Source organism: Periplaneta americana, chromosome 10, assembly GCF_040183065.1.
Source record: "Periplaneta americana isolate PAMFEO1 chromosome 10, P.americana_PAMFEO1_priV1, whole genome shotgun sequence".
NCBI lineage: Eukaryota > Metazoa > Arthropoda > Insecta > Blattodea > Blattidae > Periplaneta > Periplaneta americana.
In genome coordinates, this window is record NC_091126.1 from 126,950,314 (window position 1) to 126,964,630 (window position 14,317).

A 14,317-nucleotide genomic window follows, 5' to 3' on the forward strand; every position below is an offset into this window, starting at 1 on the left:
TACAATGAATTACATCATTATCTCACCCTTACAGATTGATTTTCCTTTATACCCTTCAGTTGTTGTTTAGTCAACTGTCCAAAGACAGGTCTGAACCTCACAAGCAATGCCAACAAGGAACCACTTATGAGACGACTAGGCTAGGAAATAATGAGATAGTGTTGTCAATTTTCTCTTCCCCTCCATTGCATACATCGCTGATTAGCTACATATTAGACTAATCAGACTTCAGATGCATACAATTGTTTTTCCTCTGACACATATCGTCAAGTAAGATGTACTGCTTGATAATAGATGTACAGCTGTCAAAAAAAAAGTGGCCGCACTCGTGAACAGCGAATATTTTCAAAGTCCACTTCGGGTCGCGGCGATGTTACACGATGCATGTGCTTGTACAAGCAGTTCCGGAACTATGGAAGTGTTCCATATGTGCTCCTCGCAGACCAGCGGTAGAGTGCTTGTTTAATGATTCAAAGGTTGTGGGTTCGCGCCTTCTTCAAGTTTTCATTTTATTTTTTAATCGTTCTTTAGCGATGTAAATGATATTCAAATTATCATTTATATCCAGTTATCGTTCTTGATGGATATCACGTTATTTATATTTTGTTATCGTTCTTTAGGGATATGAATAAAATTCAAGTCATCATTTGTATTCTGTTATCGTTTTATAACGATACGAATAATAATAATAATAATAATAATTATTATTATTATTATTGTATCTCCAGTGGGGGTTAGCCCTATTTTACATATGTATGTTAGGGCTATAGTTTTATACACAAAACAGATAAGCATAAAGAGAAATGGAAAAGAAAATTAAATTAGCTTACGCGATGTAAACAAAACATAAACAATCCGTAAATTAGGCATTGCGATTGCAAAACAAATATCAGTTATCAATTTGAAACATACAAAAACATAAACAACACACATACGTAACACTTCTATAACACAAATATGCAGCTTTCCATACCATACATCATAAATTAATACACAATAGTCACACAAACACAATCAAACTATAATTACGACATTGCGACGACATCAAGCATCCCATAACTGACTCACATACATAACAAATCAAGCATCCATTGCAACACATACACTTCAACATAGTAACCACACTTTTAAAAGTTACAAATTTGGCTCCAAGAAGAATAAATAGGACACTGTTACTAATTACTATTCTTCTACAATTTCTTAAATACATCTGTAATAAATCTGTGAAATTCCGATATGAATAATATTCACGTTTTTTATATTGTTATCGTTCTTTAGCGATATAAATAATATTCAAGTTACCATTTACCCTATATTCTGTTTTCCTTCATTAGCATTATAAAATAATATTCAAGTTATTTATATTGTTATTGTTCTTTCGCTATATAAATAATCTATATTTTATGTAGGTAATTATTATAACACAAATAAACATCTTTCTTTGTAAAATAGGTTACTTTATTTAGATAATTAAACACGTATTATATAATATCTTATATTAATTAAACAAACCGATATTTATCATTTATATTGTGTTATCGTTCTTTAGTGATACTGTATAAATAATATTCAAGTTATTTATATTGTAATCGTTCTTTAGCGATATAAATAACATAAATTTAATATTAGGTTTGGAAAAATCCAGTTGCATAATACTGCTATTAGTTTTTCTTTTTGTATTATTACATTATACTATCTTGAACCACAATAAAATGAAAAGGAGTAACGAGGAATTGAACCTGAGACGTTGACATCTAAATTCCGACGTTCGTCCGCTGAGCTACGAGGGCAAAAGTGTGGAAACATTTTCGGAAAAATTGGCCCAATCACACTCTAAGATTTTCTGATGATTCGTAGAAGCTAGTCCAGGATGCGGGGGGCAAAGGCTAATTGAGATTTCCCGATCTCTGATAGGGTCAAACATCCTGATAGAATTAATATTTAACCCTTGCCGTGACTTTCGGTGAAGTCCGGAGGGCCCCCTGGAATTTAATAAGATGCGAAAGAGATAGTGGTGTGCGGAATGCAACGGGATGTTACCGCATTTAGGCCTATCCTTCCCAAGAAAAACTGCAAACATGAACAAAGGAAGCTTTAAATAGAAGAAGAAGTATCTTCTGCGGACCTCTGGAAAAAGAACTAAGGAAGAGACTAGTGAAGTGCTTTGTGTGGAGTGTGGAATTGTATGGGGAAGGAACATGGACATTACGACGAAATGAAGAGAAACGAATTGAAGCATTTGAAATGTGGATGTGGAGAAGAACGGTGCGTGTGAAGTGGACAGACAGAATAAGAAATAAAATTGTGTTTGAAAAAGTGAGTGAAGAAAGAATGATGCTGAAACTGATTAGAAAGATAAAAAGTAACTGGTTGGGTCTCTGGTTGAAAAGAATAATAGACGACATTAGGATATGTGGATCATATGCGGAGACCAAGAGGAAGGCAGAAAATAGGAAAGACTGGAGATTGCTGGGTTTGCAATGAAAGACCTGCCCATGGACAGAACACTTATGTATGTATGTTCAGAATGCCTGGAATATCGTGTCTAAAAACAGTCGCTATTTGCATAGACTAGTCAATTCCATGCCCACTCGACTGCAAGATGATCGAGATAAGAGGAAGATAGACTAAATATTGAATTATGGCTTTTTGTTTTGTTTTTTGAACGCTTAATTGTTTGAATGTTTTAAGGCCGACGCCAGTAAATTTGTTTTGTTTATGCCACGAAAGATATTTTTATTGAGAATAAAATCTTTTTTCCTTCCATTTGCAGCCACAGTATCATAATGATAAAGTCATGGCATAATATATTAATGAACCTGATGTTAATTACTAAAATAATCGTAAAAGAAAAAGGAGCCATTATGTATAGTTTGTCTCTCTCAAAAACAGAACAAAAAAGAACATAAAAAGCACGTGGTTGTAGTCGAACGCAGGACCTCATGAATAAGAGGCCTGAACGCTACCATTATGCTATCGATAACACACAGAATACTTCAATTATAACTGTAGATATCAGGCAACGTGGTCCAACAACATGTAACATCGCCTGTCTCCGAATTGTGGCGAAGATACCCGAAGGGAACTTTGTTCCAGGAGAGCGGCCACTTTTTCTTTTGACAGGCTGTACATATCAGCCAGAACCTCAATCACAGGCATCTGCAGTAGTGTATTTGTCTTTCAAATTTCATTGAGCTATGTCTAAGATATCTTTTCCAAAAAAAAAAAAGAGTGTGTGTGTGTGTGTGTGTGTGTGTGTGCGCGCGCGCGCGCGCGTGTGTGTGTCTATATATATTGCTCCTTATAGATTTTCGGGGTCTATTGATAAATTACTGGAAGATGGTGACAGTTGTCCTTTTTTCAAATACAAACGAATCTTATCTAATATTGTTCCAGTGGTTGTTCCTCTTCTGTATGTGGTTGTGATGAAACAGATGCCAACATTCGTTCTAGACTCTTAAGCTTCATGCAAGGAAAAAATTACCTGAATATATGGAAAAAATTTACGTCCTTCTCATCTAGGCAAAAATAACACTTAACAGAAATCAAGACTGTGCGTAGATGGGTGAGTGGAGATCAGTAACAGCCACTTCCTCGTAGTGAGTTCTATGTTGTTACAACCTGCTTAATATTCAAATAATTCTGTTCAATTTTTTTTCATTACTTAACTAATATTTAAATTTAGCCTATGTATCCATTTTGTTTTAATAAACGCAAACTGAATTAATATCAATGTCTGTAGACCTGCGAAGTAATTCAGACATATTTCAATGAAATCTGAAAATTTTAAAGCCAATGTGTCCTGTCTAAAAACTTTCCATGGAGGAACAAATTTGGTATTTGCCTTTTACATTTAATTGAACTACATCTAAGAACCTTTTCCACAAAAAAAAAAAAAAAATAAATAAATAAAAAATTAAATAAAAAAATAAATAAGTAGGTGAACAATTGGTCCTTAAAGATTTTCAGGGTCTCGATCAATTTTTTTTGGTAGGTTATTTTACGATGCTTTATAGACATCTTAGGTTATTTAGCATCTGAATGAGATGAAGGTGATAATGCCGGTGAAATGAGTCCAGGGTCCAGCACCGAAAGTTACCCAGCATTTGCTCATATTGGGTTGAGGGAAAACCCTGGAAAAAACCTCAACCAGGTAACTTGCACCAACCAGGAGTCGAACCCAGGCAACCTGGTTTCGTGGCCAGATGCGCTAACCGTTACTCCACAGGGGTGTACTCCAGGTTACTTTACCACTATGAGAACTATTTATTGCACTTTATAGTATGACCATAGTCTGATAGAAATGTTACGAATTGGATAATGCCTTTAAGAAGTTATTAGATGCAGTTGCTTGTGAAAATTAATTTACCGACTTGGATAGGCCAACACGTAGTGAATCTTATGCTCTACAGAACCGTAATTCATATATTTCGAATTCAGTAGATCTACTTCAATTTCTGAAAGAAAGTCCTGGAATAAGTAGGCCTACTGTAAACATGAATATTTTGTACCTGATCATTCTTACTGCCAGGAACGGGACAGCCCACACAGTTTAATTGAAAAAGCTATGAAACAGTGAAATATTTCACCTTTGGCTCTATTGAAATTACTGGTACTGAAGTAAATAAATAAATCTACGCCTCAGAGAATAACGCAGTTAAAAGATCCAGACTTCAAAAATTTTCTTTCATCTACCCTATTAGGGCCTACTGAATTACAACTTGTATCGTTTTCAAACATATCAACCATCAATTATATTCAGATTCTATGTATATTTTATGAAGTATATTCAAGTTAACACATAATAAAAATGAAGAAACAACTACAGTTAATTTAAAGTTGTTCGAAAACAGGCACAGAAGAATAGTATTAGTTAAAGACATTACAGAGTTCCACCAAAACCAACAAATAAAATCACAGATACCATAACTACAAAGAAGAAAAGAAAAATTTCGAAGAAATGTTGAATTGCATGCCAGAGTAAGACAGGAAATATTATACCACCTTATTGCCCTTTTAGTTGCAATACTTGTAGTGATTGTCTCACATCTCTTATTTTGTTATTGTAGGTTATATAACAATTAAAGAAATGTCAGTAGGTTTATTAAATGAACAAACGTACATAAGATTTTATGTTCACTGCCAACATTAAAATGATTAATAATGAACAGAACAGGCAAATAATATTACTTTGCAGTTCATGTAAATTATTTACTGAGTTATAAGCTTATAACTTATGCTGAATTATCAAAATTGCAGTTAGAACCATCATCTACTGCAACGAGAATTGCTTTCCTGTGACTGACAAGATTCTAATTGCAAATTCCTTCCTTTTGTAAACAAACAATGCTTATAAAAATGCACTCTACACTTCTACTAACATTAACAGAATATAATTTGTAGCATCCATGCCAAAGCAGACTAAAACAATATACCTAGATAACAAAGACAGCAAACTTAAAAGTTTCAGGCAGTTTTTCTCGAAACAATGTCAGTCAGAAACTTGTCGTTCTAATGCAATGATATGTCAAAAATATGGGCATAAAAAATCCAATGGAGTTGCGGGCATAAATCTTGACGGTCAAGATGAAGATACAAGATAGGTCTAAGTATCTACACAACAGTAATGTCCATTTCCCGAAATTCTCTAACTGTACAACTGCAAACATATGGAAATAGTAATAGAGTGAACATATATTACGACACCACTACGTACCATACTTCTTATTTCTGTAAAAGGCTTTCAATGTGAAACTTTCCTTGCATCGTAATAATAAACTGCCAAATCTTTAATCTTAAAAAAGGAGAGGTCTCGTAAGGTTACACACGTAATTCTTTAAATACTTTAATGATCCACCACATCCTGTACCGAAAATTAATAATACTAATACATAAACCAAGGGTATCGATGCGAATACTTACGGATTTTCATAATCTGGACCTCTACCGCAACATAAAAGTGGGTTCAGTTCATCCATAGGGTAAGCGTATGTCATATAGTTATCATATCCAAAATAAAACATTTTTTTCGCCTCTGCCAGCATCTGTAGCCTGAGATCTTCTGAAAATGACCCATACTTTAAGTCCAAACTATCAAGAGGTTTTTTGAAAATATTGAGTGCACCTCGATTGGTGTTTGTTATACATGTCAATATCAAGAACAAATTGACACGGACACTAGTAATGTAGTTTGATAACATATTAGTGTATTAGAGAACATAGTCATTAAAAAATAAACTAAACTTAAACAAGTTGAATTCACTTTGAACTGCGGACGTGCTGATGTGTCACTATCATTACGTGAATTCCACTACGTTTAACTACTTTGAGTCGTCGCTCACTACCAAATCACCAATGAAAACACGGCACCTGGAAACACCACGAGACATCATGTGACGTGCGACTCACGACAGGAAGAACTTGGCTATGAAATCACACTGCGTCTGTGCGGACTTCGTTAATAAAAACCTAAACTAACCAAACCTAACTTTCTTGACATCATCTAGAATGTGCACGCGAAAATAAATCACGCTCACAGTACATGAGCAAGCACAGTTTCACAGCCTTCTTCAGGCTCTGACAGTTTTGAACTCACAGCCAAGATTTCCTGTCGCGAGTCACTTTTCACGAGACATTATGAATCGAATAGGCAGTGAAGACTTGATTCTACATTTTTCTACGGGCAAGATTCTCACGTTAATTCAAGGTCCTCTAACGGCTGTTGGAGAAATTATGGAGAAAATATCAGAGAGAGGTCAGTTTTGGATTCTGCCACGAAACGTGACAGCACCACAATCTAATATATACAGTCACGAAGCTCAATACTTAATAAATATACACAAATATGTATCCGTAGATAGTTGCTAACCACCAGGATCGTTAATATCGCCTCATCACAGACCCTTTCTTTAGCAGACGACAAAATGTATTGTACTTTCGATATCGTGTTCTTTTGAAAAAATTAACACCTTCCTTCCACTATTGAAATATGAAATACATAAGGTTTATATATTATTTTCATAAAATATATATTATTCCAAGGCAACGTAACTCTACCAATAGTAGAGTGAGCAAATTGATAATGTCATGAAACAGGAACCGGTATATTTTTACGTGTTAGTGGATTTGGATGCTTGTGGAGGGATGCTAAAAACTTTTTACGAAGAGTTTTGATGTAAGCTGAGGAGTATAGTATGCCAAGGTTGTCATATATTGGCTATTTCGGATGAGATATTCCGCTCCAGTGATGGTTCTACAGATGGCTCGTTGCAGTCCATCTAGTCGTTGAAGATGTGGTGTATTTGCTTTAGGCCATATTTTACAACAGAATGTCACGTAAGATCGAATTAAAACTTTGTATAGCATTGTTTTGACATTTAAAGATGCATAACTCTTGAAAAATGAGTAAAAAAGCATATATCGTTGGAAGGCCTTCTCACGAATATGTGTGACGTGATGTTTACAAGTAAGTCTTTTATCAAGAAGAACTCCAAGATACTTGACAGTAATTGTGAAAGGTATATTTTCATTATGGATAGTGAAGAGCTGATATTGCCGCGGAAATCTTCATGTGAAAACACCTGCTTGCGACTTGGAGCCATTTATCTTAAGACGCCACTTTGTGAGCCATTGCGTGTTGATATTTAAGGCTTCCCGCATTCGTAGACAAGAAAAATGAATGTTTATGTACTTAGTATAAATAACAGTATAGCGTAAGTTTACATTTGGGATGAATTGGTATACCACGGACATATGCACAGTACAGTGTCGGACTTAAAACCGGTCCTTGAGGAACTCCTGCAGTTATGATGTGAGCGTTTGAGAGATAGCGTCAGTCTTGAACACGAAAGCTTCTATCTATAAGATAACTGGCGATAAGTTGAATATAATTTACAGGAATGTTAATAATGTGAAGTTTATATAATAAACTGGTGTGCCAGACAGTATCAAAAGCTTGCTGAATGTCTATAATTGTAGCCACTCTATGTTGCCCAAGTTGAAATCCTCTTTGGACGGATGTTGTTAATCTGTGAAGTGCTTCTCTGGGACTATGGTGAGGTTTAAATCCAAACTGTTCATGGTGGATGACGTCTGGTGCAACTGAATATGGCTTTAGTCGTGCCAGAATGATACGTTCAGAAAATTTTCCAAGGAAGTTGGTTAGACTGATTGGTCTATAACTTTGAGGTAATGTTGGATCTTTTCCGGTTTAACTATGGGTATAATATGTGCTGTTTTCCATGCTGTTGGAAAATAATTGTGATGTAGACATGAGTTGAATATCTTCGTTAAATATGTTATGGTCCTTTTTGGTAATTCCTTCACTACGGCTGGTGTGATTTTATCCGGACCAGGTGTCTTTTCGGTCCTAGATTTCCAATTATGGTCTTGATTTCTTGTGGCCGTACGTTAAGTGCATTTCGGGGTTCAGGGCGATGTAATATGGACTGTACATGTTGCGATATTGTTGTTGAAAAGTTTTGCATTAAGGAATGATGATGGGAGGAGAATCGGTTTTGAAAGGAGTTTGCAAGAGCTTCAAGCCTATCAATAGGATCGTAATTAAATGTACTACTTGAGTCTTTAATTGGTATTGACTTTTTTGTGATAGTTTTTCCCAGCATCCGTTTTGTAAAAGTCCAGAAGGTTTTTCCTGAAGGCTTAATGTTTTCCACTGTGTCGGCAAACTTATTGATTTTGTAAGTCTAATATTTTCTTCGGTTAGCACGTTGATACCGATAAAAAGCTCTTTTTGCTTAAGGATCCGCATAAAGCTGCCACCGTTTTCGATCTTGATTTTTGCTTCCAGGTTATAAGGTCCATAACAAAATGTCCACAAGTACAAAAGGTCCACAAAAAAAGTCCACAAACTGAATAGTCCAACATTTAGAGTCCTACATACAATTTGTCCATGGAGTGAAAAAGCCCAACATCTATGTGGTCCACCACTTTATAAAGCCCATGATACGAAAAGGTCCATACAAAAAGGTCCAACATACAAAGTTGTTTAACAGAGATGAATTACTAACTGAAATAATCGGTTGGGAATAACAATAGTGTTTCGTTGCTATAGTACTGACTGGCATTCCCTCAGCCAGTAGTGAGGGTGTCTGTTCCACTTCAATCAAGCAATATGGAGAAATGTAGTCAACAGGGGTCCCAGGGCACAATATTTGGATATTGAGAAGCCTGAAGTAAGAAACCAAATACAGGAAACTATGGGACTGCCGTTTATTCCGCTAAATGACTTGCAATTTGTTTAGGATTTATTAAATGAAAGAGTTGTGAAAGATATCTTGGACTTAGCATCTTACATTGAAATTACATATATTATTGGTCATCCGGCAAGAGGACGAATGCGAGCAGTTCCCCCTAGTTTTCCTCCTGACACATGAAACGTCTGTGAATTAGTAATTAATGGCAGACAGCGTACGAATAATGTGGTTGAAAGATTCCGCTCTCAATTCCAACGACTTGTAGTGGCACATCATGTAAACATTTGGCGATTCATTAGGCATTTGGGCAACAATAGCAATCGAAAACAGACCATTTAGTAACCCAAGTCCTTGGTGGGCATACAAATATTAAGTGGCCAGTAAATAAACGGTATATCAATAATCAAGCGAGAATTTTCAACATTGTCGGTAATTAGCCTACCAAGATTACAAAGATAGGAATGAAATTTTTCGATATCCTATAACGATATCATACCATTTGAAATTATATAGTGACCCTCAAGATGAACAATAGATGTATTTTTTGCATTACATATGTAAAATGTATAACATAATTGAAATGACAGTAAATTTCTCGGCATTTTCCTTGCAGTTTCCCTTGTTGGACATTTTAGGGAAATGGACGAATTTATTTGTGGACATTTTAAAACTTAGGACATTTTTAAGAAGAGGGCTTGCTGACAGCGGATCTTTTCAGGTAAGGAAATTTTTATGACTAGGAGAATTTTCTATGTGGACATTTCTAAACGTTGGACATTTTCGTAGAGAGGACCTATTGCAAGTCCACACCTGTGGAGTAACGGTCAGCGCGTCTGGCTGCGAAACCAGGTGGCCCGGGTTCGAATCCCGGTCGGGGCAAGTTACCTGGTTGAGGTTTTTCCTGGGTTTTCCCTCAACCCAATACGAGCAAATGCTGGGTAACTTTCGGTGCTGGACCCCGGACTCATTTCACCGGCATTACCACCTTCATATCATTCAGACGCTAAATACCTAGATGTTGATACAGCGCCGTAAAATAACCCCCCCCCATTGCAAAGTGGACCATATCTCACTTAACCTGATTTTTGGCTTTAAGAAGATATTTTTGTTCATTACTACTGTGGACGTTATCTGATGTCTCAAAAGTCAATGTGGAGGACGTTTCATCGAATGTTTCTATTATAGTGTCAGAAAACATTTGTATAGCAATTACTATTTCAAACGTTTTTAAAGTCGGTAGAGTACCCAGTATGGTTTGGTGCAAGCGTTTCGTGAAGACGTTCCAATCTGTAACTTTCTCTGTGGAAGGTTGATCTGAGATCATATCAAAAGGGGCCTTGAAATTCAAAAGTACTGGAATATGGTCGGAGTCGAGAGCGTTTAAGCAGATTTGTTGAACTGGAGAGTATCGTGTGTTACATAAACAAATATCAAGTACATCTGGATGGCGAGTGGTTATCCAGGAAAATCTCGTAGGTTGTTTTGGTCCTGTAATTGAATAATGAAATTTATTTGAATGTAGTAGTAAGGTTTCACCTTTCGAAGTATTCAGTCTGGAATTCCATGATTTGTGTTTAGCATTGAAGCCATCACAGAAAATGAAATGTTTGTGATGTGTGATAAGCAGTGTCAGGTCATTTCTATTGAGTTGAGCGTGTGGCGGATGATAAACAGATACTATTAGTATTTCTGTTTCTTCAAGCTGGATGAATATACCTGTGGCTTCAAGAGTCTGAAAAATCGATAGTATGGCTATTCGATACGGCATGGAGTTTTTCACGGCCTACTTGATTGGAAGGCCACCGCGTTGTAATTGCGGCAACGTTACATGGGGGCTCAGATTTGTGGCAGATTGGAAGACTGCTTAAAGAAGATATCACTGTCATCAGTAATATTAATCTTTACCTGAAGTAGCTATGTATGTAGAGATAATTTCACATACATAATTCTTTGTCATTTCAGACATGTTGATATTTTAACGAAAGGTAGGTGTAGTTTAAATTGGTGGAACAAGGATCACATGAGAATGAAAATCTTAGTACATTAGTTTCAGATATCTGCCCTTGTGGCAAACCAGTGTTCCATATTTGTAAACAAATAATATCTGTCGTAGCCTACTACTCAACAATTAGGCGTACTGCAAAATTTAAAATGATCTTGCAAGTACTAGCTGCTCTAGCAAAGAGGGAAAATGAGAAATATTGTGTAGAATTCCATGATATATTGCAGAACCCTTACTTTCTTACTTACTTACTTACAAATGGCTCTTAAGGAACCCGGAGGTTCATTGCCGCCCTCACATAAGCCCGCCATCGGTCCCTATCTTCTGCAAGATTAGTCCAGTCTCTACCATCATATCCCACCTCTCCCAAATACATTTTATATTATCCTCCCCTCTATGTCTCGGCCTCCCCAAAGTCTTTCTCCCTCCGGCATCCCAATTAATACTCTATATGCATTTCTGGATTCGTCCATACGTACTACATGCCCTGCCCATCTCAAACGTATGAATTTAATATTCCTAATACGAATATGAAGAATACAATGCGTACAGTTCTATATTGTGTAACTTTCTCCATTCTCTTGTAACTTCATCTCTATTATCCTCAAATAATTTTCTAAGCACCTTATTCTCAAATACCCTTAATCTCTGTTCCTCTCTCAAAATGAGAGTCCAAGTTTCACAACCATACAGAACAACTGGTAAAAACCGGTATAAATTCTAACTTTCAGATTTTTGAGAACATACTGATTACAAAAGCCTCTCAATCAACCGAATAATATTAGGCATTTCCCATATTTATTCTGCATTTAATTTCCTCCCGAATGTCATTTATAATTGTTACTGCTGCTCCAAGATATTTGAATTTTTCCACCTCTTCGAAGGATAAATTTCCAATTTTTATATTTTCCATTTCGTATAATATCTGGTCACGAGACATAATCATATACTTTGTCTTTTCGGGATTTACTTCCAAATCTATCTCTTTACTTGCTTCAAGGTTCGAATCCCGGTCGGGGCAAGTTACCTGATTGAGGTTTTTTCCGGGGTTTTCCCTCAACCCAATACGAGCAAATGCTGGGTAACTTTCGGTGCTGGACCCCGGACTCATTTCACCGTCATTATCACCTTCATCGCATTCAGACGCAACATAACCTAAGATGTTGATACAGCGTCGTAAAATAACCTAAAAAAAAACTTGCTTCAAGTAAAATGTCCGTGTTTTCTCTAATAGTTTGTAAATTTTCTCCTAACATATTCACGTCATCCGCATAAGGAAGCAGTTTATGTAACCAGTTCAATTCCAAACCCTCTCTGTTATCCTGGACTTTCCTAATGGCATAATCTGGAGCAAAGTTAAAACGTAAAGGTGATAATGCATCTCCTTGCTTTAGCTCACAGTGAATTCGAAAAGCATCTGACAGAAACTGGCCTATACGGACTCTGCTGTACGTTTCACTGAGACACATTGTAATTAATCGAACTAGTTTCTTGGGAATACCAAATTCAATAAGAATATTATATAAAACTTCTCTCTTAACCGAGTCATATGCCTTTTTGAAATCTATGAATAATTGATGTACTTTACCCTTATACTCACATTTTTTCTCCAGTATCTGTCGAATACAAAAAATCTGATCAATTATAGTCGACATATTACGCATAAAACCGCACTGATGATCCCCATTAACTTAATCTAAGTAAGGAGTTAATCTTCTCTAAAGAATAGTGGACAAAATTTTGTATGAAGTAAACAAAAGTGAAATTCCTCGAAAGTTACTGCAGAATGTCTTTTCCCCTTTTATAAAGATAGGTACAATTATGGACTCCTTTCATTATTCTGGTACAATGTCTTTTTCCAAAATAGTTAATACAAGCATATAAATTTCGCTAGATAATGCGCTACCGCCCTCTTGTATTAATTCTACCGGAATTTGATCTATAGCTGAAGACTAGTACTTTTTCAGGTTTTTTATTGCAGTTTCGACTTTAGAAAGTGTGAGTTCGAATATAAATGACTCAGCAGATTCTATTTGAATTTCGTCCCATTAATTTCTATTTGGCCTATGTACATTTTAGTAGTAGCCCAAAATAGTTTTTCCATCAGTTCTTGATGGAATGAGTTTCCGAACCCTATTAAATAAAAATATAACAATTACGGATAATGCCTTTTTTAATTAATTAATGTTTGTTTTAAGTTCAGTCTTCAGACCCGCAAGAAAATGACTTGTGTTACCTCAATTTTGTATTATTATTATCATTATTATTATTATTATTATTATTATTATTATTATTATTATCATTGTTTGTAAAGCTCATAACAAAATTATTTCGGACAATAATAATGAAACGTATTATCGTGCCTACATGGCGTTAAAAACTGAATTATTTCCTTAATTGTGAGATATTAAGTAGGCTATATGCTGGAATCGTCTTTAATTTGCTAAATGATACAACATGGTTAATGTTTTATGAATACATATCTAACAAAGTTTGAGAATCTACTTTTATTTCATGATAGAATTTAGAAACATTTTACATTCAAGCAGACTATAATGTGAGAGATGTCGGCCCCCACAAATGCATTGTAGCGGCGTTGCCACATTCAGTGCGGTGGCCTTTCATCAAGTAGGCCGTGGGAGTTTTTAATGAGTATAGCAGTTTCTCCACCAGGTCGGTTGTTTCTGTCTGTACGGATAACAGTATTGTTGCGTATACGAAATTATATGGTGGGTTTTAGATGAGTTTCGCTAATACACGCGAGGTCAATATCATAATTAAAGAGCAAGGCTTGTTCGTAAGTCAGGTGAATTATTCCGTTTGCATTGAAATTTCAGATGTTTAGAACTCTGTCTTTGGAAAGCATTTAGGGGTCATTTATGGATTGTTGTAAATTGAAAAGATTAATGAAACCTTCAATGAATATTATTACCTAGGATATATTGAGCATTTGCATTTTGGATTTTATGGAAAAGTTGTGCGGATAAGCTGAATTGTATGTTAAATATTCAGTGAGCGTAGGATGTTAACAATATCTTTGAAGGAGTCTGATATTGATTCTGATGAAGTTTATGTTGCATTGGGATTTTTAAGTAAAGAA

The 14,317-nt window shown here is 35.7% G+C and overlaps 1 protein-coding gene across 2 annotated transcripts in view; it reads right to left on the reverse strand.

Moving 5' to 3' along the window:
* LOC138708015 (ER degradation-enhancing alpha-mannosidase-like protein 1) overlaps positions 1–6,529 on the reverse strand; it is a 158,647-nt gene extending 152,118 nt beyond the window's left edge. The window contains exon 1 of one of the 2 annotated variants that reach the window (XM_069838122.1): positions 5,923–6,529. In XM_069838122.1, the coding sequence (XP_069694223.1) occupies positions 5,923–6,200 (278 nt within the window). In that variant the 5' untranslated portion in view covers positions 6,201–6,529. The remainder of the gene's footprint in view (positions 1–5,922) is intronic. The other variant, XM_069838123.1, reaches the window with a different exon arrangement.
* Positions 6,530–14,317: the final 7,788 nt, after the last annotated feature.